The sequence below is a fragment of the Dipteris shenzhenensis genome, chromosome 19 (genome assembly GCF_047967505.1).
Source record: "Dipteris shenzhenensis isolate YYH24624 ecotype China chromosome 19, Dip_SZ_1.0, whole genome shotgun sequence".
In the NCBI taxonomy this organism is placed as follows: Eukaryota; Viridiplantae; Streptophyta; class Polypodiopsida; order Gleicheniales; family Dipteridaceae; genus Dipteris; species Dipteris shenzhenensis.
Genome location: NC_141614.1, coordinates 2531125 through 2557467, shown reverse-complemented (window position 1 = coordinate 2557467; position 26343 = coordinate 2531125). Strand labels below are relative to the sequence as shown.

At 44.1% G+C, this 26343-nt stretch overlaps 2 protein-coding genes across 2 annotated transcripts in view; both read left to right on the top strand.

Annotated features, from left to right (window-relative positions):
• Nucleotides 1-26343, top strand: part of LOC147889924 (PROTEIN TARGETING TO STARCH (PTST)) — a 106270-nt gene that overhangs the window by 19948 nt on the left and 59979 nt on the right. The window lies entirely within an intron of this gene.
• On the top strand, nt 21151-23553 carry LOC147889926 (uncharacterized). The gene is made up of 4 exons (XM_087391004.1): nt 21151-22211; nt 22316-22658; nt 22794-22955; nt 23089-23553. The coding sequence occupies exons 1-4, from the start codon at nt 21151-21153 to the stop codon at nt 23551-23553; spliced, it is 2031 nt and encodes a 676-aa protein (XP_087247130.1).

Below are 26343 nucleotides of genomic sequence, written 5' to 3'. Positions count from 1 at the left end.
CGCACTGTGTACCTACACCTTACCTGTGCACGTGTGACCGTACAACCGTACGGTGTACGGTGTACGTACACATCTCCCTACAACAGTTCGTACAACTAGTACGGGACTGCTTTGTTTGTAGGTGTTGTGGTGGAGAAGGCTCTCTGTGCATGTTATTTTATTTGCATGTACATTTTGCAAGGAGCCATTGTTTGGCTGTGGATTCAAGCAGGTGCATTTTGGGATTGTGGGTGTGCTCATTTGCACACATTGGCAGTAGAATTTGGTTCTTTTGCAGATAAATTGCAAATTGGGGCTTTCAGTCAATTTGCCCCTTTAGAGTTGCAATTTCTTGCAAAATTTTGGGGCTTTTTGCTTTACACTGCAATTTCTTGCATTTTAGCTCTTTCATGCAACTTGCCCTCTTTTGGATGCAATTTCCCTGAAGAAATTGGCGCTTTTGGCATTCTGATGCAATTTCGCAGTGTACAAGCATTTTGGGACTGTTGCAGGCAATTTTGGACTCATTTTGAGTGACATTGCAGACATTGGCAAGTTTTTTTTGACAGATTGAGAGCATTTGCAGGATAATTGAAGTACATTTTGAGCCTTTGATAGGCTGTGACAATATTTGTCACTGTGGGCAGATTTTTCTTTGCAGATTTTACTTGTGCATTTTACATCCCAGGAAGGGATTTTACTTGGTCAGTTTGCTGTATTTTTTGAGATTATCTGGTGAAAATGGCTCAGAACAACCCCAATGAGGTGTTCGGAGTACTCACACAGGAGGATAAGCTGGATGGCACCAACTACTCCTTGTGGAGTTTCATGGTTCGCAATATGTTGGTTGGTAGACATCTTTGGGATTATGTCAATGGAGATGCAGCAAGACCAGATACAGCGGCTACACCTATCACTCCTACAGCTGGAGGCAGGGGTAGAGGTGCAAATGCAGCACAAGTAGTTGGAGCAGCTGCTCCAGGAGCTCCCACAGCAGAGCAGAAAAGATGGGACTCTAGAGATGCACAAGCTCTTTCAGTAATTTCTCTTTCTGTCAAGAGGTTCATTATACCTCATATTCGGTCATGCAAGACATCTATGGCAGCTTGGGAGATACTAGAGAGTATGTTTGCAGCAAGAAATGATGCCAGAGTTTCCTTTCTGAAGCGAGAGCTTTCCCATACGCATATGGATGAGGGAGTTTCCATGAATTCTCACCTCACAAAGCTACAGGACTTGAGGGAACAATTGCTGAATATTGATGAAGTCATTCCGGATTCAAAGATGATCACCACTACTTTGAACTCTCTTCCTGAGTCCTATCTTGGTTTCCACACCTCGCTGAATTTGTCATTGAGGGGGGGCAGCAATCCTCTCTCTTTTCACGAGTTGATAGGACTTCTGTTGCAGGAGGAACAAACTCGCAGAAATATGGCAACACGTGCTGGTGAGCATGCCATGCTCCCCAAGTTCAAGCCCAAGGGTAAAGGGAGCAAAAGCCACATGCCAATTATCCCACAGATCAGCATAAAGCTGGTTTAGGAGAGCCCTCTAAGGGTGATACAAATAAGCAGAAAAAGAAGGGCATCTGTCATTATTGCAAGAAGCCAGGTCATTATATTGGAGAATGCAAGAAGCACATAGCCAAAGAGAAGAAAAGGGATTCCGGTATGGCTGTGTCAGATGCATCAGCTCCACATTCTTATGATGGGGGAGATGTTGCAGCCAACTTTGTGGAAGAGCACTATGTCTTTTTGTCTTGCACTTCAGATTTTTTAGTGGGTAGTTCAGATTCTACAGCCACTAATGATGATGACCCATATGCTTTCTTGACTTGCAGTTATGATCCTTCAAAGGATGCATGCTCTCTTTGTTGGAAAGGTCACCTCCCCATCTGTAAGCCCCCAAATGAGGAGAGTGTGGGGGAGGGAGACCTAGGGCAGGATGTGCCCAAGAGAGAAGAAAGAGAGGGGGCTGCCACATGGGCAGCACCTCACAGAGACAAGCATGGCTGCAAAGGGCGGAACCTGTGGAAGGAGCAGAAGGCGGGGACAGCAAGCCCTAGATCTGACCTGGCAGTGTGCGATGACGTCAACAGCAGTACGGTTCAGTACGGCGCTGCACACGTGGCTGGAGAAGAGCCTGGCAGAGGGCAGAACCAGCAGCAGCAGGGTGAACATGCGCTGACATGGCTGGAGCCTGGTGGAGCAGCAAATGAGGCTGCTAGTGGGCAGTGGCATGCTTTATATAGGCTGGGCCCTTGCCTAGATTGGAGGGCCAAAAGCCCTAGAAGTGTGGGCCAAAAGGCCCCGGGTTGTGAGCCCTTAAAGGGCTGGACCAGCCACAGTCTGGTCGGGCAGTCTGGTTGGCCAGATTAGGGCAGGCTGGTCGGTTTTTTGACAGGCCCCCTAGGTGTTATGCTCTAGCTGAGATAGCATGACCTCGGAAAGATCGGTGGGCATTTTCCCTTAGATGACCGACTTTTGTAATATTTTATGTGCGTAAATAAAATGGTCAAGGGAAGTAACTGCCAAGGTCTTAGGTGAGGGTGTATTGGCATCGACTAGGTGGTTCTGAGTGCTCAGGCCTAGGTGCACCTAAATGTGTGAGAATGCCAAGGGGCAAATGTTTTAATTGTGCCCCAAGAGAGGGGTAAATGGTGTACCAAGCTAAAGGGCTAAAATGTTGACATGTGGTAGGAGGGAACCATCTAGGGAATTGTGGGCTTGTGGATAAGCATGAAGGAATGAAATTACGTATCCTTGTATGCATGCCATCCATGAGATAGGCTGGGTGGCAAAATACGATGCCAGTGCCTGTGAATTTCGTTTGTGAATCGTTGGAAAGAAAGAGAGATTAGTCAGGGAATGTGTCATTTGGTATCAGAGCACAGAACATCTGGGAGCGTGGATGAACGAGTTGCGTAGAAGGGACGAGCCGTCTACGTGAATCCGTTGGTTTACGGTGAGCTTGGAGCCAGGGAACGATGGCGCGTGACACTGAAGTTAGGGGCAGGCCCTTCGACGCAATGAGCGGTGTTGGGTGAAACACCTGTGAAATCAGCGTGGCTCAGGTGGACGAGGGGATTCATGGGAGTTTTATAGAAGCAAGGCTTCAGCGCAGGATTACGTTGTGGATAGTCACTGACGTCATCGCAAGTGTGAGGAACTTGTGGAGGACCTTCTCCTTGAATAAGCTCAGAAGGTTATATCAGAAGAAATAATTAATGACCGTCGGCATCACTCAGCGTGAGGAAGGTTTTTTTTTTTAAAAAAAGCACATCGATGTCACGGAGTGAATGAAGACGACGAATGAGGATTTCAATCATGTCAGAGCCACAAAATTGCGATGAATAGCGTCTGTTGCTTAAGAACAACACTATCAAGCTTGGGAAGCCTTCACCGATTGCGGATATTTTTTCAGTAAGGACGTGCAAGGAGAAACGTGCTCCACGTTTTCGGAAACAATTATCGAAAAGACCTCAGTAGCAAGCTATGCAAAGCGCCGAAGATGCGTGGGATGTAGGATATGGTCACGTAAATAGCGCGTGAGCAATGATGCTGATTCCGAAAGAGAGAAGCGAATAGCTGGGTGAGTGCCTTGGTGGGTGGCGCAGATTTTCGAGGCTTGCAAAGGCTTGGCAGAGGAAATAAGTCGAGACATCTCCGTTATGTGGAGTTTCCAGGGAGCAGTTCTTTTCCCTTCTATACAAATTGTCAATTTGCAGTTTATTATTCCTGTATAGCAAAGGGGAATCTGAAGTGAAAAAAAAAATCTATTTTTCCTTTTGAAAGAATGGAGGCAGAGGGACAAGATTCCAGGGTGAATCCTGGTGAATCTAGAGCACGGTCTACACAACAAGTGTCCCATCACACAACACCTACTCAGGTGGGTAGGATTTCTGTATTAGAAGTGAACGCTGATCAAAATGAATTAGAGAGATGGTGCAAGCCTTGTCGGCTAGACCTTCTAGAAATGAAAAGGGCAAAGCTCCAGCAGAGCCAGAGCCCAGTATACACTGGTCGGAACGTGCGAAGGTCAAGGTACCTAATATTGCTAACTATAGACCGGAAAAGTACGCTGGTCGGATGACCGAGCGCAGTTCTGATGTGATCGAGGTTTGGTTACACAAGTGGGAAGAAGCCTTCGCCATTTGTGAAATCAGATCTGATCTAAAGAAAATCAGCGAGACCACTCACCTGTTTATTGAGGCAGTGAATAGGTGGTGGATAAAGAAACAGAAAGATCAGGTTGCCCCTACCACCTGGGAAGGGTTTAAGGTTGAATTTAAGAAACACTTTCTTCCACCTGACGAAGAGTCCTGAGCTTGGGATGCTTATAGAAACCTTCGCGAGAGGAATTTGTTGGTGGCAGAGTACACTGACAAGTTCAGGGAATGTGTTATGAAAATAACAGACCCTCCCTCTATGTCGGTTCAGTTGAAAGACTATATCTGTGGACTGAAGGATAAGATTAAAATGGAAGTTCCGGCTAAATATGTGACTACATTAGATGAATCTATTGCAGTAGCCCTGAACTATGAGGATGCCAGAGGCAAACCTAGTGGGTTTGTGCAGGCAGGGACTCAGCACGAGTACCCGAGAAAAGGGGGATTTCAGAGGAAATGGACTTCAAAGACAAGTGTCTCGCAGCCAAGTGGCCAAACCAAGCAGGTGAAGCCAGTTGAGGGACAAGCAAAGACAAGTACCACCGTTGGGGTGAAAAGAAAAGTAACTCCAATGGCAGCCCGGGCTTAGTCAAAGTCCTCGTTGACCCCTGAGGAAAAAGAAAAAGCTAGAAAAGAAGGATTGTGCTTCGGCTGCCTTCAGCGACATGAGTGGAAAGATTGTCCAGTAAACAAAGACCGTCGCAGGGCCAATATGATAATATCTGAATGCGACGCGGAAATGCAGGAGAGTCCCAATGCGGAACATATGCAGATGCAATTGGCAGGACCTTCTCAGAGGTTAGTACCTGTGTTGTTAAGTGTGTCTGTTACTAAGTTAGTAAGCGGTGCACCTGATAACATCCTTTTAAAGCCCACAGCAACGGGATATACCGTTTTCGATGAGCCCGAGTTGATTAAAATGAAAGGGCAAGTAGCCAATCATGATGTGATTGTGTTGTTTGACTCAGCGTCAACGAACAATGTAATTAACTCGAAGCTTATTAGGAGGCTCAAGTTGAAAACTAGTGCATCTGACTATGCTTATACGGTCAGGATGACTGACGGAAGTTCAACTGAAGTATGGGACCAAAGGGTTACCCAGTTGGAACTTCGAATACAGGACTATGTTGAGAAGCTAGACTTTGAATTGACCAGGCTAGCTCACGCAGATATAGCCCTAGCCATGGCTTGGCATTTTTGAAAAAATCCAGCCATTGATTGAAAAAAGCATATTTACCAGTTCAAGATGAACGGGGTAGAATATGTTTTGCGAGGTGAAAAGGATTTACCTCGAGGACCATCGATTTCAGCCATGGAAATTCGGAAGACTCCGAAAGAGTTTCTGTGTCTGTGTATAGCATCGGTAGAGTCGATTGATGATGCATCGACTAGCACTGAGGCTACCCAAGATGGGGAAATGGCCGAGTTGGCTAAAGAGATATCGGAGAAGTTCTCTGATTGTTTTAGGGATGAGTTACCTTATGGGTTACCTCCAGAGCGGAATGCTGAGCATAAAATTGAGCTTATCCCGAGGGCAGAACCTGTAAATAGACCTCCCTATAGATTAAGCTTTACAGAAGAAGCTGAGGTGCGAAGACAACTGGAAGAATACCTCAAGCTGGGGCAGATTTTTCACCTTTTGCTTCCCCAATGATATTAAAGAGGAAGAAAGATGATACTTTTCGCCTCTGTATAGATTACAGAGCATTGAAGGATCGATGATTTGCTAGATGCATTACATGGGGCCGTAATTTTCAGTAAGATAGATCTTAAATGTGGCTACCATCAGATCCGTATTAGAGCCGAGGATGTGCATAAAACCGCTTTTAGAAGCAGGTTTGGTCATTTGAGTTTTTGGTAATGCCCTTTGGACTTACTAATGCTTCAGCTACATTCGTCATGCTTATCAACGATTTACTACGTCCGTATATCGGAAAGTTTGTAGTACATTTTATTGATGATATTTTCTGATATTCAGTAAAAGTATTACTGAGCATCATGAACACTTAAGAATAGTGTTCAGTACTTTGAGGAAAGCCAGTCTTTATGTAAATAAGAAGAAAACTATACTGTGTATGGTTAGACTTGAATATTTAGGATTCATGATTACTCCAGAGGGGGCAGAAATGGATCCAAAGAAAGTGGCTGCGATACTGACTTGGCCAATCCCTCAGAGTTTGACCGCTTTGCGATCATTCTTGGGATTTGTCCAATTTTATCGAAGGCATATCAAAGGATATTCCGAAATAGTATCGCCATTGACTGATCTGACCTCAGATAAAGTACCTTTTATATGGGGACAGAATCAACAAGAAAGTCTTAACACCATAAAACAAGCTGTGGTCTCAGGACTGGTGTTAAAAATAGTTGATCCCGAGAAACCATTGTTCTTGGAAACCGATGCAAGTGGCATTGCGGTAGGAGCAGTTCTCCTCCAAGAGGAAAGGCCAGTAGCCTTTGAAAGCAAAAAGCTTTCTCCCTCTCAATGAAATTGGCTAACTCATGGATTGGAGTTGTATGCTGTTGTCTATGCTTTGAAAACATGGGAGACATTATTTGTATGGATCAGATTTTTATGTGGATGTTGATCATGATTGTTATACCCTTCCCAGGTCAATTCCTACGCTAGTGCAGTCACGGGCGATGGCACCTCATTTTTCCACCCAGCCAAACTCTCAGGATAAGATTCGTCATATTACGTACATTTCTTCGCTATTTTTTTCCATCCTTATCCCTGAGACCCACATCTCCCTAGATAGTTCCTGGCCACATGTCACATTTTAGGCCCTTACTTAGATGCATCCCTTTTTCACCCCTCTCTTGGAGTTCCTTTTAAAACAATTGCCCCTTGGCAATTTGCACATTTAGATGCACCTAGGCCCTAGCCCTATTAGAACTATGTAGTCAATGCCATTACGCCCTCACCTAGGACCTTGGCAGTTACTTCTCTTGACCATTTAATTACGCACATTAATTATTACAAAAGTTGGTCATCTAAGAGAAAATGCCCACCGATCTATCCGAGGTCATGCTATCTCGACTAGAGCATAACATTCCTTCCCTCTTCAAGCATAAGCATCCTCGATGATGAAATCTGGGAATGCTCTCCGCAACTGGTACACGGATTCCCAGGTAGCTTCCGATAGAGGCTGACCATGCCATGCAACCAACACCGTGGGTATCTTCCGATTTCGTATTTGCATTGTTCCTCGGTCCAGGATCTTTGTTGGTTTGCGCCTTGCAATATCCTCTATCTCCTGAAACAAAACCACACCTTCGATTAGTGAGTCACCTGTATGCAAAATTTTCTTTAAGCGCGAAACATGAAAAACCGGGTGCACCTTACACCCCTGTGGCAATTCTAATTTATAGGCTACACTGCCTATTCTTTTCAGAATTAACCACGGCCCACAGTATCGAGGTGATAACTTAGCACACTCTCCTGAAGTCAACGACTTCGAGTGCGAAGGAATTCTGAGAAAAACTTTTTCTCCTTCTTCAAATACTCTTATAGACCAATTTTCATCCGCATACACCTTGGCTCTATCCATAGCCTGGCGGATATTAGCTCTCGCAAGTGCTAGCATCTCCCGCATCTGAACTACAAAGTTCGCGGCACTAGGCACTTTCTGAGGTACTCCAACTATAGTCGGATTGGCTGGTCTATAACCATAGTTCAGTTCAAACGGACTGAACCCAGTAGATGAATGTTTCCTATCATTGTAGGCAAACTCCAACAATGGCAACCACTTGTCCCATGTATGTTGCCTCAATGACACATATGCTCTCAGCATATCCTCTAAAGTCTGGTTGACTCTCTCCGTCTGACCATCCGTCTCAGGATGATCCCCACTACTCATTCCCAACTTAGTCCTTAGTGTCTCAAATACCGCTGTCCAAAAGTGACCGGTAAACCTGACATCTCTGTCTGACACTATGGATCTAGGCAATCCATGCAGACGAAATATATGTCTAATAAACAACTCCGCTACTTGCGGGGCACTAATAGACTCTCTAGTCGGAATGAAGTGAGCCATCTTGGTTAGACGATCAACCACCACAAGGATAGAATTATACCCTCCTTGTGTTGCAGGTAACCCTACAATAAAATCCATGGAAATGCTCTCCCACTTAGTGGTATTTCCAAGGGCTGTAAAAGTCCGGGTGGCTTCACCCGCTCGGCCTTACTTACCTGACACGAGAAACACCGTGTCACATATTCATGAATATGCTTTTTCATCTTTGGCCAAAAGAAATCTCACTTCACGAGATCATATGTCTTCTCGACACCTGGATGTCCCGCACACGGGCTATCATGGCATTGTCGAATGACTCTCTGCCTGAGATCATTCTGACCAGGTACTACAACCTTGCCATTTCTAACTAGCATACCATCCCTTATGGTATATCTTGCATAAGTTTGGCCTTTTCTGGATGCCAGGTCATCCTTTTCATTTTCCCCGGGTTTTAACACATGAGCCTTAGGCCATAAGCTCTGGACAAACTCGTCCACCTTCTGAGTTTCTCTGATCTCGGTCATTAGAGCACTCTCTAATACCGTGAAACTCAGATTGTGCATAATGCGAGACAACGCATCAGCTACCTTATTGTCTTTTCCTCTTCGGTACCGAATCGTTAGATTAAACTCCTGCATGAGCTCTGCCCACCTAGCTTGGCGGCCCCTCAAGTCAGGCTGTTTACAGAAATGTTTCAGAGTATCATGATCCACATCCACATAAAACTCTGAACCATACAGATAATGCCTCCATGTTTTCAAAGCATGGATAACAGCATACAACTCCAATTCATGAGTTGGCCAATTCCTTTGAGAGGGAGAAAGCTTCTTGCTTTCAAAGGCTACTGGCCTTCCCTCTTGAAGGAGGACTGCTCCTACCGCAATGCCACTTGCATCGGTTTCTAAGAACAACGGTTTCTGGGGATCAACTATTTTTAACACCGGTCCTGAGACCACAGCTTGTTTTATGGTGTTAAAACTTTCCTGTTGATTCTGTCCCCAAATAAAAGGTACTTTATCTGAGGTCAGATCAGTCAATGGCGATACTATTTCGGAATATCCTTTGATATGCCTTCTATAAAACTGGACAAATCCCAAGAATGATCGCAACGCGGTCAGACTCTGAGGGATTGGCCAAGTTAGTATCGCAGCCACTTTCTTCGGATCCATTTCTACCCCCTGTGGAGTAATTATGAACCCTAAATACTCAAGCCTAACCATACACAGTATAGTTTTCTTTTTATTCACGTAAAGACTGGCTTTCCTCAAAGTACTGAACACTATCCTTAAGTGTTCACAATGCTCAGTAACACTCTTACTGAATATCAAGATATCGTCAATAAAATGTACTACGAACTTTTCAATATACGGACGTAGTAAATCGTTCATAAGCATAACGAAGGTCGCTGGAGCATTGGTAAGTCCGAAGGGCATTACCAAAAACTCATAATGACCAAACCTGCTTCTAAAAGCGGTTTTATGCACATCCTCGGCTCTAATCCGGATCTGATGGTAGCCACACTTAAGATCTATCTTGCTGAAAATCACGGCTCCATGTAATGCATCTAGCAAATCATCAATCCGAGCCATCGGATACCTGTGCTTAACAGTGATATTATTCAATGCTCTGTAATCTATACAGAGGCGAAACGTATCATCCTTTTTCCTCTTTAATATCACTGGTGAAGCAAAAGGTGAGAAACTTGGTTGAATCTGCCCCAACTTGAGGTATTCTTCCAGTTGCCTACGCACCTCCGCTTCTTCAGTAAAACTCATTCTATAGGGAGGTCTATTTACAGGCTCTGCCCCCGGGATCAGTTCAATCTTATGCTGAACTTTCCGCTCTGGAGGTAACCCATAAGGTAGTTCATCCCTAAAGCATTCAGAGAACTCCTCTGTTATAAGATTAGCCAGCTTGGCCATCTCACCACTTTGCGTAACATCAGTGCTAGTCGAAGAATCATCCACCGACTCTACCGATGCTGTGCAAAGGTATAAAAACTCTACTTGAGCCTTCCTGATTTCCATCACGGAAACCAACGGTCCCTGAGGTATATCTTTTCCACCTCGCAAGACATAAAGCACATCATTCATCTTGAATTGATATACGTGCTTTTTCCAATCAATGGCTGGATTCTTCCTAGAATGCCACGCCATTCCCAGGGCTATATCTGCATGAGCAAGCTTGGTCATTTCAAAATCAAGCTTCTCAGCATAGTCCTGAATCCGAAGCTCCAACTGGGTAACCCTTTGGTCCCATACTTCAGTTGAACTTCCGTCTGCCATCCTGACTGTGTACGCATAGTCAGATGGACTTGTTTTTAATTTCAGCCTCTTCACGAGCTTGGAGTTAATCACATTGTGAGTTGACGCTGAGTCAAACAACACAATGACATCATGACTGGCTACTTGCCCTTTCATTTTAATTAACTCCGTATCATTGAAGGCTGTATACCCCGTTGCTGCGGGCTTAGATAGGATGTTATCAGGTGCACTCGTCACTAACTTAGCAACAGATACACATAACAAACAAGGTACTAACCTCTGAGAAGGTCCCGCCAGTTGCATCTGCATATGTTCCGCACTGGGACTCTCCTGCATTTCTACGTCGCATTCAGATATTATCATATTAGTCGTGCGACGATCTTTATTCAGTGGACAATCCTTCCACTGATGTCGCTGAAGGCAGCCGAAGCACAATCCTTCTTTCCTAGCTTTCTCTTTTTGTTCAGGGGTCAATGAGGACTTTGACCAAGCCCGGGCTGCCATTGGAGTTATTTTCCTTTTCACCCCAACGGTGGTACTTGTTTTTGCTGGTCCCTCAACCGGCTTCACCTGCTTGGTTTGGCCACTTGGCTGCGAGACACTTGTCTTTGAAACCCATTTCCTCTGAAATTCCCCTTTCCTCGGGTGCTCATACTGAGTCCCTGCCTGCACAAATCCACCAGATGTGCCTCTGGCATCCTCATAGTTCAGGGCTACTGCTATAGATTCATCTAGTGTAGTCACATATTTAGCCCGAACTTCCATTTTTATCTTGTCGTTCAGTCCATAGATATAGTCTTTTAACTGAACCGACATAGGGAGAGGGTCTGTTATTTTCATAACACATTCCCTGAATTTGTCAGTGTACTCTGCCACTGACAAGCTCCTCTGACGAAGATTTCTATAAGCATCCCAAGCTCGGGATTCTTCATCAGGTGGGAGAAAGTGTTTCTTGAATTCAGCTTTGAACCCTTCCCAGGTGGTTGGAGCAACTTGATCCTTCTGTTGCTTTATCCACCATCTGTCCGCTGCCTCAATAAACAGGTGTGTGGCCTCGTGGATTTTCTTTAGATCGGATCTAATCTCACAAATGGCGAAGGCTTCTTCCCACTTGTGCAACCAAACCTCGATCACATCAGAGCTGCGCTCGGTCATCCGACCAGCGTACTTCTCCGGTCTATAATTAGCGATATTAGGCACTTTGACCCTTGCGCGCTCTAAGGAATGTACACTGGGCTCTGGCTCTGCTGGAGCTTTGCCCTTGTCAATCCTAGACGGTCTAGCCGACAAGGCTTGCACCATCTCCCTAATCTCATTTTGACCAGCATTCACCTGAAGCTGCTGGTTCATAATCTGCTATAAAGCATCCTCTAATATTGAAATCCTGCCAATCAATGTAGGTGCTGCGTGATGTGACATCTGTTGTGTAGATTGAGCTCTAGACTCACTAGGATTCACCCTTGAACTCTGCCCTTCTGCTTCCATTTTGTTGAAAGGAAAAAATTTTTTTTTTTTAAAAGGAATATATACTGCCTCCTTTTTCTGGTTTTTTTTTTTCAAAAACTCTACACGCCAACCTCCAAAGTAAAATATATATACAGTTTTTCGATTTCCACTCTGCGAAAAACGATAAACTCAAACGAACGGAAAAAGATGCTCCCTGGGCTTTCGTCAGTTCCGATTTTATCAGATGTCTCCGAATTACAGAAGGTCCTGCAACCGATTATCCCACGTCTTCATCTGATTTGCCGTAGATCGTGCACGCCGCTCAATCCCGTATCGCGTTCCTACGCTTCATAGGCCATCTTGGATCTCCTTCGACGCTGGTCTATTCTAGAAGCTGCGCCTGGTTCTTTCCCATCGCTCCAATACAAAGCGTGATCTATACCCTTCAGGAACCGCGCTCTGACCTCGCTCTAAATTCCAGGCTCAACGACTTCCTTTCCCGCACAGCCTTGGTCTAGGTGAGGATGAGCCCGTCAGTTTTTTTCGTCGATCTATTTCTTGCTTTCATCTGTCTCGTGAAGGTCACGATCCCTATATCATCGTTACTATCCACGTATCCCTCGATCTCTAATCGGCTCTGATACCAAAATGTTATACCCTTCCCAGGTCAATTCCTACGCTAGTGCAGTCACGGGCGATGGCACCTCATTTTTCTACCCAGCCAAACTCTCAGGATAAGATTCGTCATATTACGTACATTTCTTCGTTATTTTTTTCCATCCTTATCCCTGAGACCCACATCTCCCTAGATAGTTCCTGGCCACATGTCACATTTTAGGCCCTTACTTAGATGCATCCCTTTTTCACCCCTCTCTTGGAGTTCCTTTTAAAAGAATTGCCCCTTGGCAATTTGCACATTTAGATGCACCTAGGCCCTAGCCCTATTAGAACTATCTAGTCACTGCCATTACGCCCTCACCTAGGACCTTGGCAGTTACTTCTCTTGACCATTTAATTACGCACATTAATTGGTCATCTAAGAGAAAATGCCCACCGATCTATCCGAGGTCATGCTATCTCGACTAGAGCATAACAATGATACTCTGAAACATTTTTGTAAACAACCTGACTTGAGAGGCTGCCAAGCTAGGTGGGCAGAACTCATGCAGGAGTTTAACTTGACGATTCGGTATCGAAGAGGCAAGGATAATAAAGTTGCTGATGTGTTGTAACGCATTATGCATAACATGAGTTTCACGGTGTTAGAGAGTGCTCTAATGGTCGAGATTAGAGAAACTCAAAAGGTGGACGAGTTCGTCCAGAGCCTATGGCCTAAGGCTCATATGTTAAAACCCGGGAAAAAGGATGTCCTAGCATTCAAAAAAGACCAAACTTATGCAAGATATGCCATAAGGGATGGCATGCTAAAAAGGAATGGCAAGGTAGTAGTACCTAATGAGAATGATCTCAGGCGGAGAGTCATTCGACAATGCCATGATAGCCCATGTGCGGGACATTCAGGAGTCGAGAAGACATATGATCTCATGAAGCAAGATTTCTTTTGGCCAAAGATGAAAAAGCATATTCATGAATATGTGACACGTTGTTTTTCGTGTCAGGTAAGTAAGGCAGAGCGGGTGAAGCCACCCAGTTTTACAACCCTTGGAGATACCACTAAGTAAGTGGGAGAGCATTTCCATGGACTTTATTGTAGGGCTACCTACGACACAAGGTGGATATGATTCTATCCTTGTGGTGGTTGATCGTCTTACTAAGATGGCTCACTTCATTCCAACTAGAGAATCTGTGTGCCCCGCAAGTGGCGGATTTGTTTATTAGACATATATTTCATCTGCATGGATTACCCAAATCCATAATGTCAGACAGAGATGTCAAATTTACTGGTCATTTTTGGACTGCAGTATTTGAGACACTAAGGACTGAGTTGGGAATGAGTAGTGGGGATCATCCAGAAACGGATGGTCAGACGGAAAGAATCAAGCAAATTTTAGAGGACATGCTTAGAGCATATGTGTCATTGAGGCAACATACATGGGACAAGTGGTTGCCATTGTTAGAGTTTGCCTACAATGATAGAAAACATTCCTCTACAGGGCTCAGTCCGTTTGAACTGAACTATGGTTATAGGCTAGCGAATCCAACAATAGTTGGAATACCTCAGAAAGTGCCTAGTGCCGCGAACTTTGTGGTTCAGATGCGGGAGATGCTAGCACTTGCGAGAGCTAACATTCGCCAAGCTATGGATAGAGCTAAGGCATATGCGGATGAAAACCGATCCGCTAGAGAATTTAAGGAAGGAGAAAGTTTTTCTCAGAGTTCCTTCGCACTCTAAGTCTTTGACTGTAGGAGAATATGCTAAGTTATCACCTCGATATTGTGGGCCATGGTTAATTCTAAAAAGAATAGGCAAGGTAGCCTATAAATTAGAATTACCACAGGGGTGTAAGGTGCACCCAGTGTTTCATGTTTCTCGTTTAAAGAAATTTTTGCATACAGGTGACTCACTAATCGAAGGTGTTGTTTTTTTTCAGGAGATAGAGGATAATGCAAGATGCAATGCAACAGGAATCCTGGACCGAGGAACAATGCAAGTGCGCAATCGGAAGATACCCACGGTGTTGGTTGCATGGCATGGTCTACCTCTATCGGAAGCTACCTGGGAATCCGTATACCAGCTACGGAGAGTGTTCCCAGATTTCATCATCGAGGACGCTGATGCTTGAAGAGGGAAGGAATGTTGTGCTCTAGCCGAGATAGCATGACCTCGGAAAGATCGGTGGGCATTTTCCCTTAGATGACCGACTTTTGTAATATTTTATGTGCCTAAATAAAATGGTCAAGGGAAGTAACTGCCAAGGTTCTAGGTGAGGGTGTATTGGCATCGACTAGGTGGTTCTGAGTGCTCAGGCCTAGGTGCACCTAAATGTGTGAGAATGCCAAGGGGCAAATGTTTTAATTGTGCCCCAAGAGAGGGGTAAATGGTGTACCAAGCTAAAGGTCTAAAATGTTGACATGTGGCAGGAGGGAACCATCTAGGGAATTGTGGGCTTGTGGATAAGCATGAAGGAATGAAATTACGTATCTTTGTATGCATGCCATCCATGAGATAGGCTGGGTGGCAAAATACGATGCCAGCGCCTGTGAATTTCGTTTGTGAATCGTTCGAAGGAAAGAGAGATTAGTCAGGGAATGTGTCACTAGGCCTATAAAAGAAGAGGCACTTGCGGCTTGCCTCATTTCATCATCCAGCAGGAAGCCACCATTTGGGCCTATATCCAGGAGGTGAGAGGGTGCTTGAAGGGCTGTAGACTTAGCCAGGAAGGGCTGGACCTTGGCTGTCTTCTAGGGCAGCAAGGTGCTGAGATCATCATCTTCTGGAGCAGCCATTCACAAGCAGGTTGGAGCAGTGGAACAGCTATCTTGGGGCCTACATTCAGGAGGACCAAGGGGACCTGTGTGCTGCAGACAAAGCTTGGCAGGGGCTGCCCACCTAGGCTGATTCACAAGCAGTAAGGTGGAGAAGAACACACTGGACGGGCTCGAGTCTAGAGATAGCCAGCAGATAGGAGAAGGACCTTGTGGTAAGATCAGAGAACCACATCATTGGTGGGACTCTGGATCTATTTCTTTTGTATTGTGTCCATAGTTTTGGACAGAAATATATATTTTGGTGGTTTCTCTATTTGGCTGGTTCATTGTCTATTGATGAGTCTGCACATCTATTGTATGCACATAAGTAAAGAAGTGTGTGATTCCACACCCCACACGACACTTCATACTTGGTATTTTGACAGTGGTGCTTCAAAGCACATCACTTCCAAGAAGAGTCTGTTTGTATCTCTGCATCCTCCACCCACAAAAAAGAAGGTGACTTGTGCGAATAATTCTTCTTATTCAATGTGTGGAGTGGGAGACATTATTCTCACATCCACTGATGGCATAGATTTCAGAATTTCAGATGTTCTCTATGTGCGAGGGATAAAGAAGAATTTGCTTTCAAGGTCCTCACTCAATAAAGGAGGATTTCAGGTTCTTTTTGATGATGACAAGTGTGCAGTCAGAGACAAAGAGAATGACTATGCTTTGATGTTGTCTGGCACTTTGTATCGGGGTCTTTTTCAATTTGATCTATATGAAAAAAGATCCGATCTTGCATTATCAGTTGGCACTCCTACTGCTGCGATGTAGAATGCGGAGTTATGGCATGCCAGGTATGGGCACGTGAGCTATGGCAGCTTAATGACACTTCAGAGGCATGATATGGTTGATGCATTGCCTCCTTTGGAGTCGCCTCCTCCTCATGCATGTGAAGGTTGCATCCTTGGCAAGATGCATAATCTTCCCTTCAAGAAGGATGGTGTGGTGAAAGCTACACAGAAATTACAGCTTATTCACAGTGATGTCTGCGGTCCCATGAGGACACCTGCTTTTGGGGATTATCTCTACAACTACACTTGGGTCTATGGTCTCAAGGCAAAATCAGAAGTGTTTATGCATTTCAAACACTTTGTGGCTATGATTGGGAATGAGACAGGACTCAAGGTGCAAACACTTTGCACAGGTCGAGGGGGGGAGTATATGTCTCATGAATTTGAGACATTTTTGAAGGAGAAAGGCATCACGCATCAGCTTACAGTGAGGCTTATACCTCAACAGAATGGCAAAGCTGAGTGGAAGAATCGCACTACCATGGAGATGGATAGATGCATGCTCACAAGTAAGAAGTTGCCTCATAGGTTTTGGCTTGAAGGCCTCACGTGTGCCAACTATATTTTGAATCAGGCTCCTACAAAGGCTTTGAAGACAATCACTCCCTATGAGGCATGGCATGGGAGAAAGCCTTCAGTGGACCATTTCAGAGTTTTTGGTTGCGTTGCATTATGCCCATGTGCCTGTGGAGTTTAGACACAAGTTGTCAGATAAGGCACTCAATTGCATTTTTGTGGGGTATGGTTCACAAAGCAAAGGCTATCGTCTCTACAATCCTGCTACACGCAAGATTTTTGTTAGTAGAGATGTTATATTCTCTGAAAATTCAGCACATACACATGCTGAATTTCAAATTCCAGCTTCTTCAGATGATGTGTTTGAGGGGATGCTTCCTATAGCATTTGGTTCCCCCGCTGAAACTTAAAATTAACAGCAATGTCCTCCAGATCCACATGTCCAGATTCAGCCACCGGTTTATTTAGTACCATCTCAGGGTGTGGATGAAGTTGTCAGGCAAGAGATTCAAGAGATACACACAGCCAAAACAGTCCCGAATTGGTTGCTTCAGATCTCAGGGAGAGTAAGCTTGAGGCTCCATTGCCTGGCAGGACTCCTAGTGCAGTAAAGCATGCAGGGGGGGCTCTTTCAGTTGAGACAGCTTATGCAGGGACTCTTCTTGATGAAGAGAAGCCTGACTCTTTTGAAGAAGCAAGGGATAATGTGCATTGGATGCAAGCCATGCACAATGAGTTGCAGTCCATAGAGAAAAATCAGACTTGGGCTGTTGTGGATTTGCCACCAAGTAAGCATGCCATCGGTACAAAATGTGTTTTCAAGGTCAAACGGAACCCCGATGGGTCCATTGACAGTTACAAAGCAAGGCTGGTTGCCAAAGGATATGCTCAGCAAAAGGGCATTGATTATGAAGAGACATTTGCTCCTACATCCAGGATGACAACCATCAGAACTGTTATTGGCATGGCTGCACATTTGGATTGGAAAGTCCATCAGTTGGACATAAAGCAGCATTTTTAAATGGAGACTTGTTGGAAGAGGTGTATGTGAAACCACCTCCAAGCTTTGCGGTATCAGATGATGCATGTAAGGTATGTAAGCTGAATAAAGCTTTATATGGGCTGAAACAGGCTCCCCATGCTTGGTATGCAAAGATAGATGCCTTTCTGTCCAGCAAGGGTTTCAGCAATAGTCCAACTGAAAGTACCCTCTACATCAAGAAGGATGGGGGGGAAATCTTGGTCATCATTCTTTATGTAGATGACCTACTGCTCACAGGGCCAAATGGTGATAAAATTGCAGATTTCAAGGCTGAATTGAGAGCCAATTTTGATATGTCAGATTTGGGCATGTTACATTATTATTTTGGGGATCCAATTCATTCAAGAGAGACGTGGTATCATTATGTCTCAATCCAAGTATGTTCAAAAACTCTTAGATAGATTCAGGATGCAAGATTGCAAGCCTATAGCTACTCCCATGGAGCCAAGGCTCAGGCTTACAATGTATGATGCAAGAGAATCTGTAGATCCCACACTCTACAATTAGGCAGTTGGATGCGTCATATATCTGTGCAATACACGGCCCGATATTCAGTTTGCAGTATCTTAGGTGAGCAGGTATATGCACAGCCCAAAGACAACACATTGGCAGGCTGTAAAACGCATCTTCTGTTACTTGCAAGGCACAAAGTCTTATGGCTTGATGTTTCCCAGGGGGGGTGACTTGCAGATGCATGCTTACAGTGATTCAGATTGGGCTGGAGACTATGATACTAGGCAGTCCACAAGTGGTAATTGTTTCTTTTTGGGCAAAGCTTGCATTTCTTGGCTGAGTAAGAAGCAATCTACTGTGGTTACTTTCTCATGTGAAGCTGAGTACAGGGCAGCTTTCACAGCGACAGTTGAATGTGTTTGGCTGCGTCGTTTGCTTGCTGATCTTCATCTTTCATTGGAGGGTCCTTCTCCAATTCTCACTGATAGTCAGAGTGCTATAGCAGTGGCAAAGAATCCTGTGCTTCATGCTCGCATGAAGCACATTGAGGTTCACTATCACTATGTCAGAGAGAAGTTGCATGCAGGAGAGATCAGTATGATCTATGTATCAACACATGACAATGTTGCAGACATCTTCACCAAAGCACTTCCACGTGAGAAGTTTGAGGCATTTCGCAGTCCCTGAACTTATCTCCTTTTGGTGATTGATCATTTCCTTGTACATGACATTGGCACTACAGGGGGGTGTTAGAATTATTGATATATTCTAGGAGTGACCAATGTAATGACAATAAGTGGGTTAGGGGCACTTTTTCCTCATTTAGAGGTTTTGCCCCCTAACCACAGTTAGTTCACTAACTATGGTTAGTGAAGGATAAGGTTTGTCACTTAGACAAAACCTTATCCCCCCTTTGTATTTGGTATCACTCTTCTATTGCATATTCGACGCTCAGCTCTCACACTCTCTTGCTTCATGCTCTCTCTCTTCATTTTCATCACAGATTGCCGTGGAGTTATGCATCTGTGACAAACAGCTTGAGCAATATGTCTTGACTCTTTGTGCCAAGAGCTATCCGGACAGAAGAACCCCTAGCATCACCCCCACAAGAAAACTTGCTGTCGAAGAGAAACTTCGGAAGTCCAAAGATGCCACAATCTCTTCCTCCACCCCTTGCCGAGCGATTCATGTGCCAGAGTTGATTTACCTTATCTGAAGCCCAAGGTGGGGGCAGCAAACTTTATACAAGGAAGATACTGTAATGTGGGATAGGTTCAAGGGTCGGCGGGCTGACAAACCTGGGGAATGAAGAGTCCAATAATCAATCCTATCGTGAAGCTCAAGTGGTGGTACTGGCAAAAAAGTCTGAAGCATTTGAGCAATATTTTGCCATAGAGGATGATAATGCATGCCTAAGCCATATTATTTTGCAGCCAAAGGAAAAGATATCATGGTACCATCATCATGAATCACATCAGCCACTGTATAAATGGATGCTCAAGTATGTGTGGGCATATGTTTGTACTATGGTCTATACCCACTATTGGGCACTGAGGACGTCAGTGGGGATGTCATAGTAGCTAGTCCTTGCTATGCCTGATGGAGTTTATGGTTTTCAACCTTATGAGTGACTATCATGAGATTGAAAGTGCACTATACTGTGTTTTTAGAGCATGGTTGTTAAGACACTCGTGTCTTATGGTAAGACACTTAAGACACGTGTCTTACCTCAAGACACGTTTAGACACGCTCTAAAATTTTTAATAAATTTTAAAAACCCTACGTTTTGGAACCTTAGACTTTGCAAATGCCAAATAGCATTTTCGTTTCACGTCTGGACTCCGTACATGCCGTCCGTACCTGTACGCTTTTTCGCCTCTCCCGCACAGCTGCTGACGATTCGCCGTACATTGTACGAACCCGCCGTACAGACTTGCCGTACCCTGTACGGATTCGTCGTACCCTATACGGATTCGCCATACATTGTACGGACCTGCCGTATCCTGTACGGATTTACCGTACGTTCAATTTTTGGCACCTGCTGCAGCTTGCTGGTTTGGGTGACGAGCATCAACGTTGGAGCTTAGCCTGCCTTCAGGTTCACGTTGTGCATGTTTGCTTCAGCCTTCTTTTATCTCGTTATATAGTGCTGTTTTTGAAGGCCTTGAAGGCTCCACTCTGCATCTTGCTTTCTCCTTTCCCAAAAAATTGGGGCAATTATGGGCTGATTCCTGAAAGCCCTAAGAAAGTTGGCCCCCTTTTGGACTTGTTTCATATAAGAGCCTGCTAGTATAACAGTAAATTTAAAGGGGGCAAAGTATGGGCTGAAAGCCCTAATTAATTTAGGGCTGCATAGCACCATACTAGCATTGCTTATGTAATATGCCTTATGCATGAGACTTGTTACTGCTTAATGCTTGAGCCTTGAAGCTTCTATTGCAGCTTGCTTGGCATGTGCATTTCTCAACATAATTAGTCTATAGATTGCAGTTTACTTGCTTGTTCTACTTCTCCCAAAATTTATATTGAATTATGCTCGTGTGCATGCCAACATGACAGGTCGCAGGTCATAGCAGCAGAGAATTACAGCATAGCAACAGAAAATTACAGCATAGCAGCAGAGATTTACCATGCCTAAACCTCCAAATCCACTTTGGGGGATCCATACCACTATGATTAACCCCGCTGTGGCAACGGGGTCAGGAAACAAAGAGTGGAAGTGCAATTATTGTGGCGAGCCTTTTGTGAGCTCAGCGACACATCTTATTCTCCATGTGTCTGGACTTGGTGGTAGGGGAATTGGGGGATGTACTTCTGTTCCTTTTGAGATTGCGCAGAAAGTTATCAGAGATCATCCAAAACTTTGTGGTGGACCTAGTACCATGCCTGCTGCCTTGCAAGATGAGGATTTGTTGGGGCGTGAGTCTCACACTATCAACCTTGATGATGCTATGGATAGTGACTCTAGTGCTATTGGTTCCTCTCATGCAGAGAAGAGGGCATTGCTTTTGCTACATCCTCACCACCATCCGCCACTATGGCTACTTCGAAAAAGAACCAAGGGACTTTATCAGGTGCATTGTCCACACAGTCTTGGCAAAAAGAGCGGCAGCGTTTGGCAGATATCGAAATTGGGAGGACTGTGATTGAATGCAATTTTGCTTTCAATGTCCTACAAACATCACTATGGAAGAGGATGATCAAGGCAGTGGCAGCTGTGGGAGCTACAAATACATGGACAGGTGTGACATATGGTGCGATGAGGACATCTGTGTTGGAGGAGGAGATAGGCATAATTAACAAAGCTCTTGATCCTATCATGGAGGGATGGAAGAAATTTGGTTGCAGCATTCTGTCTGATGGATGGAGTGATGTTAGGAGGAGGGGCATCAATAATATATTGGTATCCTTATGCCTTGGTACCTATTTTTTGAAAGCTATTGATACAGGTCGAGGACGTGCTAGCACTACAGGCGAAGTCATTTTTCAGCATATCCGAGCAGCTATCATCGAGATAGGGCCTAAGAATGTGGTCCAAGTTGTTACAGACAATGCAAGTAATTGTGTGAGGATGGGAGAGCTTGTGGAGGCAGAGTTTCCTTCCATTGTATGGACTCCTTGTGCTTCACATTGCCTAGACCTTCTCATGGAGGACATCGGTCGGCTCCCTTGGATTGCTAGTGTGATGCAGACTGCTAGTACCATTGCAGCCTTCTTTAAGAAGAAGCCCAAGACCTTGGCCATATTCAGGGAGCATAGCAACTTGGAAATTGTCCGGCCATTGAAGACACGCTTTGCATACATGCACATTGTTTTGGAGCACCTTCTTGCAGTGCATGCAGCTCTTCGACAGACAGTGGTGTCTCGGATGTGGTTAGAGTGGCCTGACTCTACCAGGTCAGAGAGCATGACAGTACAAAGGATGTGCTTGGATCACTTACTTTGTACTGACATGGAGTCCATAGTGAAAGCTCTCCATCCTTTATTCGTTGTCTTGCGGGTGACTGATATGGAGGGAAGTACTCTTGGCTTGGTCCATCATTTCATGGAGCAGTTGCGTGTTTCGCTGAGTACACGTAACTCCCTCGCACCTGAGAGGTAAGGTTGGTCTATGTCCATTATATTAATAAGTAATGAATCATCACTTATCATAAATCCATTATCAGTGTTTATTATAATTTACAAATTATGTTGATATGTAGATTGGAAGAAATAAGGTCTCTAGTGGATACGAGATGGCAATTCATGTGTAGGCCCATCCATGGGCTTGCAACACTTTTGCATCCACTGTTTAAGTCAGCTGATTTATTTAATAAGCCAGAGTTATTGGCAGATAGAGATGCCTACATAGGGAGGGTTTTTTCAGAGCATGAGCAATTTGAGCTGGACTTGGAGCTTTCTCAGTATCAGAATAGTGTGGGTGTTTCCTTCTCTAGACCCACGTCTAGAAGGAAAGAGATTTGTGTGAAGCCAATTGAGTGGTGGGAGACATATGGCTACTCCACTCCTCGAGTGCGGAAGTTGGCTTTCCGGATTTTATCTCAGGTGAGAGCTGAGACATATATCTTTGGCATTTGCTATTCCTGGTTAGGTAAACTGTAAATGTAGATGATGATTGATCTTGATTCTCACTCCTTTAATCTCGATTTGTAAATGCTAATCGGGATTTGGAACCAAAAGGAATGTGCAGCAGGAGCATGCGAGAGGAACTGGAGCTCCTACTCTTTGATCCATACGAAAATAAGGAACAAGTTAAGCACAAGGCAACTCGAGCGCTTAGTATACTGCCGTGCAAACTTGAGGCTTATAAGAAAGCTTAAAAACTTGGCAGGTCCAATGCAGGTAACATTGGTAGCTTGAGTCTATTGTAACATGTTCTATTTTCTATGATTTCAATTCTAAATATATCTAGGAAATTGAAATCATAACAATGAACATTGAACATAATAACATATGCTTCTAAATGTTGTTGTAGGTGGATCCTACAAGCATTGACATAACCAAGTTGCCTACTTATGCTAGAGTTGAAGCTGATGAGGAGGAGATATATGCACAGCTACATAGAGAGCTAGAGACCATAGATAGACGAGTCACTCGTTCACGTCGTAGATCAGCATCATCAGCCATTGCTATTCCAGCACAGAGGGACACAGGTGAGGGCAGGGACAGAGGCAGAGGCAAAGTCAGAGACAGGAGTGGTGGAAGAGGAGCACGAGGTCGTGGTTGTGCCATCCGACGTGGCCATGGGAGAGCCATGGCTATGGCCAGTACCTCGTCAGATACACCTATGCGGTCTGCCTTGGACGAGGAGGAGGGGGAGGATGAGGAGGAGGAGGAGGATGAGGTGCCTGAGGAGCCACAGCATGATAGTGAGGGTAACACTATCACTGATGGTGACTTTGGATCTAGCAGTGGCAGTGACCTAGCAGATTCAGACTAGGATGAGTCTTGAGAGACTTGACTCTTGAGATTCAAAAGTTTCCCATTCAGTTATATGTATGAGGATTCAGATGTCATTCATGTCACATGTGACTACTAGATTGTTGGCATTGGCTGAGTTATTTATGACATATGTTTAAACTTTATTAATCTATGATGATTGACTATCAGTCTATCATCTATGTAGCCCTCTAGGCTCTTTTTAAGTTGTAATTTGGAATTTTGAATATCAAATTGTTGGTTTGCACTTTAAACCTTAAAGTTGTGAGTCATGACTTGCAAGCCCATGAGTCTTGAGTCTTAACTTTTAACTTTTAAGTCTCGAGTCTTGGCATTTAACTTTTAAGCCTTAATTGACAAGTGAGAAGTCTTCACTCTTAACTACATTGTACTTCTAAAATGTTAAAACTAGCAGCTAGTCATGCTACCAAGTTGTACTTATACATACTTATATTTTTAAATTTAATATTTATTTAATATTATTATAACTGGAAAACGTGTCCTACGTGTCTTATCTTTAGACACTCGTGTCTAAAGCGTGTCTAACGTGTCGTGTCTTAACGTGTCTTACAACTATGTTTTAGAGGATGAGTTTGGGCATGTTCTTGGACTCATCTAGGTATATGAACTATCCTTAGGCAAACATGCACCGGCCAAGTTGCTAATTTTTAGTATTCAAGCTTTTTCTTCAAATTTGCAAGTACCCAGTCAGTTTGCTGGCGACGAGTAATCATTTAGCCCAAATGGTAACCAAGATGGCGAACTTACTAAGTAGGCGGGACAATTTTGCTCGGCCATAAAAGACTATGCGAGTCTTTAGAATGCAAAGGTAACAGTTTAGATTTTTGAAAATTCACATGTAGACCAGCAGCTAGACCATATAATGATAGAGGATGCATGAGGGAAGAAAGATCCCTCTCAGTATTCTTTGGAGTATAAAAAGAATCAATGGCATATGCTTGAGCAACCATAGTGTGACTTCCATAAAGACCAAAGGTAATAGCTTAGACTTATGAAAATTCACTTGCAGACCAGTAGGCAAGTCATACAATGATAGAGCAAGAAAGATCTCTCTCAGTGTTCTTTGGAGTAAAAGGATTCTTGACTTCCATGAATTTCCAATCCATGTAACAACAACGCACTAAGTGGACATCCCTTGCGAACCGAACAACGGAGAGTGAATTTTCAGAAATATCCCTAGACAATATACAGGCAGCTTTAATGTCATTGTACAACCAGTAAATAACATGCTGCTTTTTTGTGCCAAAACCCAAAGCATACATGGTTTATGAGATGAAATCCCAGTGAACTGTGTCAAAGGCCTTGGTGACAGAAATGAAGATGAGAGCTGGAGAGCAAACCACACGAATGTATTGAAAGAGATCAAGAAAAAAATATAAAAGCCTAAGGTTTTGTCTTAGTGACAAAACCTTATCCTAACTACTAACTGTGGTTAGGGAGGAAATCTCTAATGAGGGAAAAGTGCCCCTAACCCACTTATTGGTCCTACATTGGTCGCTGCCATGAATTATGGCGATAATTCCAACACCCCCCCGCAGTGCCAATGTGATGGTGTACAAGGAAAATATCAATCACCAAAGGAGATAAATTCAAGGCACTACAAAATGCCTCAAGCTTCTCACGTGGAAGTGCTTTGGTGAAGATGTCTACAACATTGTTATGTGTGGAGACATAGATCATACTGATCTCCCTTGCATGCAACTTCTCTTGGACACAATGATAATGAACCTAAATGTGCTTCGTGCGAGCATGAAACACATGATTCGTTGCAACCGCTATAGCACTCTGACTATCAGTGAGAATTGGAGAAGGACCCTCCAATGATAAATGAAGATCAGCAAGTAAGCGGCATAGCCACATTGAACTGTTGTTGTGAAAGCTGCCCTGTACTCAGATTCACATGAGGAAGTAGCTACAGCAGATTGTTTCTTACTTAGCTAAGAAATGCAAGCATGTCCCAAAAAGAAACAATTACTACTTGTGGACTGCCTAGTGTCATAATCTTCAGCCCAATCTGAGTCACTGTAAGCATGCATTTGCAAGTCAGCCGCCCTCATCAAGCCATAAGACTTTGTGGCTTGCAAGTAACAGAAGATGTGTTTTACAGCCTGCCAATGTGTTGTCTTTGGGCTGTGCATATATCTACTCACCTGTGATACTGCAAACTGAATATCGGGCCGTGTATTGCACAAATAAATGAGGCATCCTACAGCTTGGCTGTAGAGTCTGGCATCTACCGATTCACTTGCATCATACATAGTAAGCTTCAGCCCTGGCTCCATGGGAGTGGCTGTAGGCTTGCAATCTTGCATGTTGAACCGATCCAAGAGCTTACATGTCAAATGTAGCTGTCAATTCAGCTTTAAAATCTGCAGCTTTTTCTTCATGTGACCCTATGTGCAGCATGTCATCTACATAAAGAATGATGACCAAAATATCCCCCCCATCCTTCTCAATGTAGAGGATACTTTCAGTTGGACTGTTATGAAGCCCCTTGCTGATCTCAGAAAGGCATCAATCTTGGAGTACCATGCACGTGGGGCTTGTTTTAGCCTGTACAAAGCTTTATTCAGCTTGCAAACTTTATGTGCATTACCCGAAATTTCAAAGCCAGGAGGTTGCTTGACATAAACCTCTTCCAACAAGTCTTCATTGAGAAAAGCTGTTTTAATATATCCAACTGATGAACATTCCAATCAAAATGTGCAGCCATAGCAATAACTGATTTGATAGTGGTCATCCTAGAAGTAGGAGCAAATGTCTCCTCGTA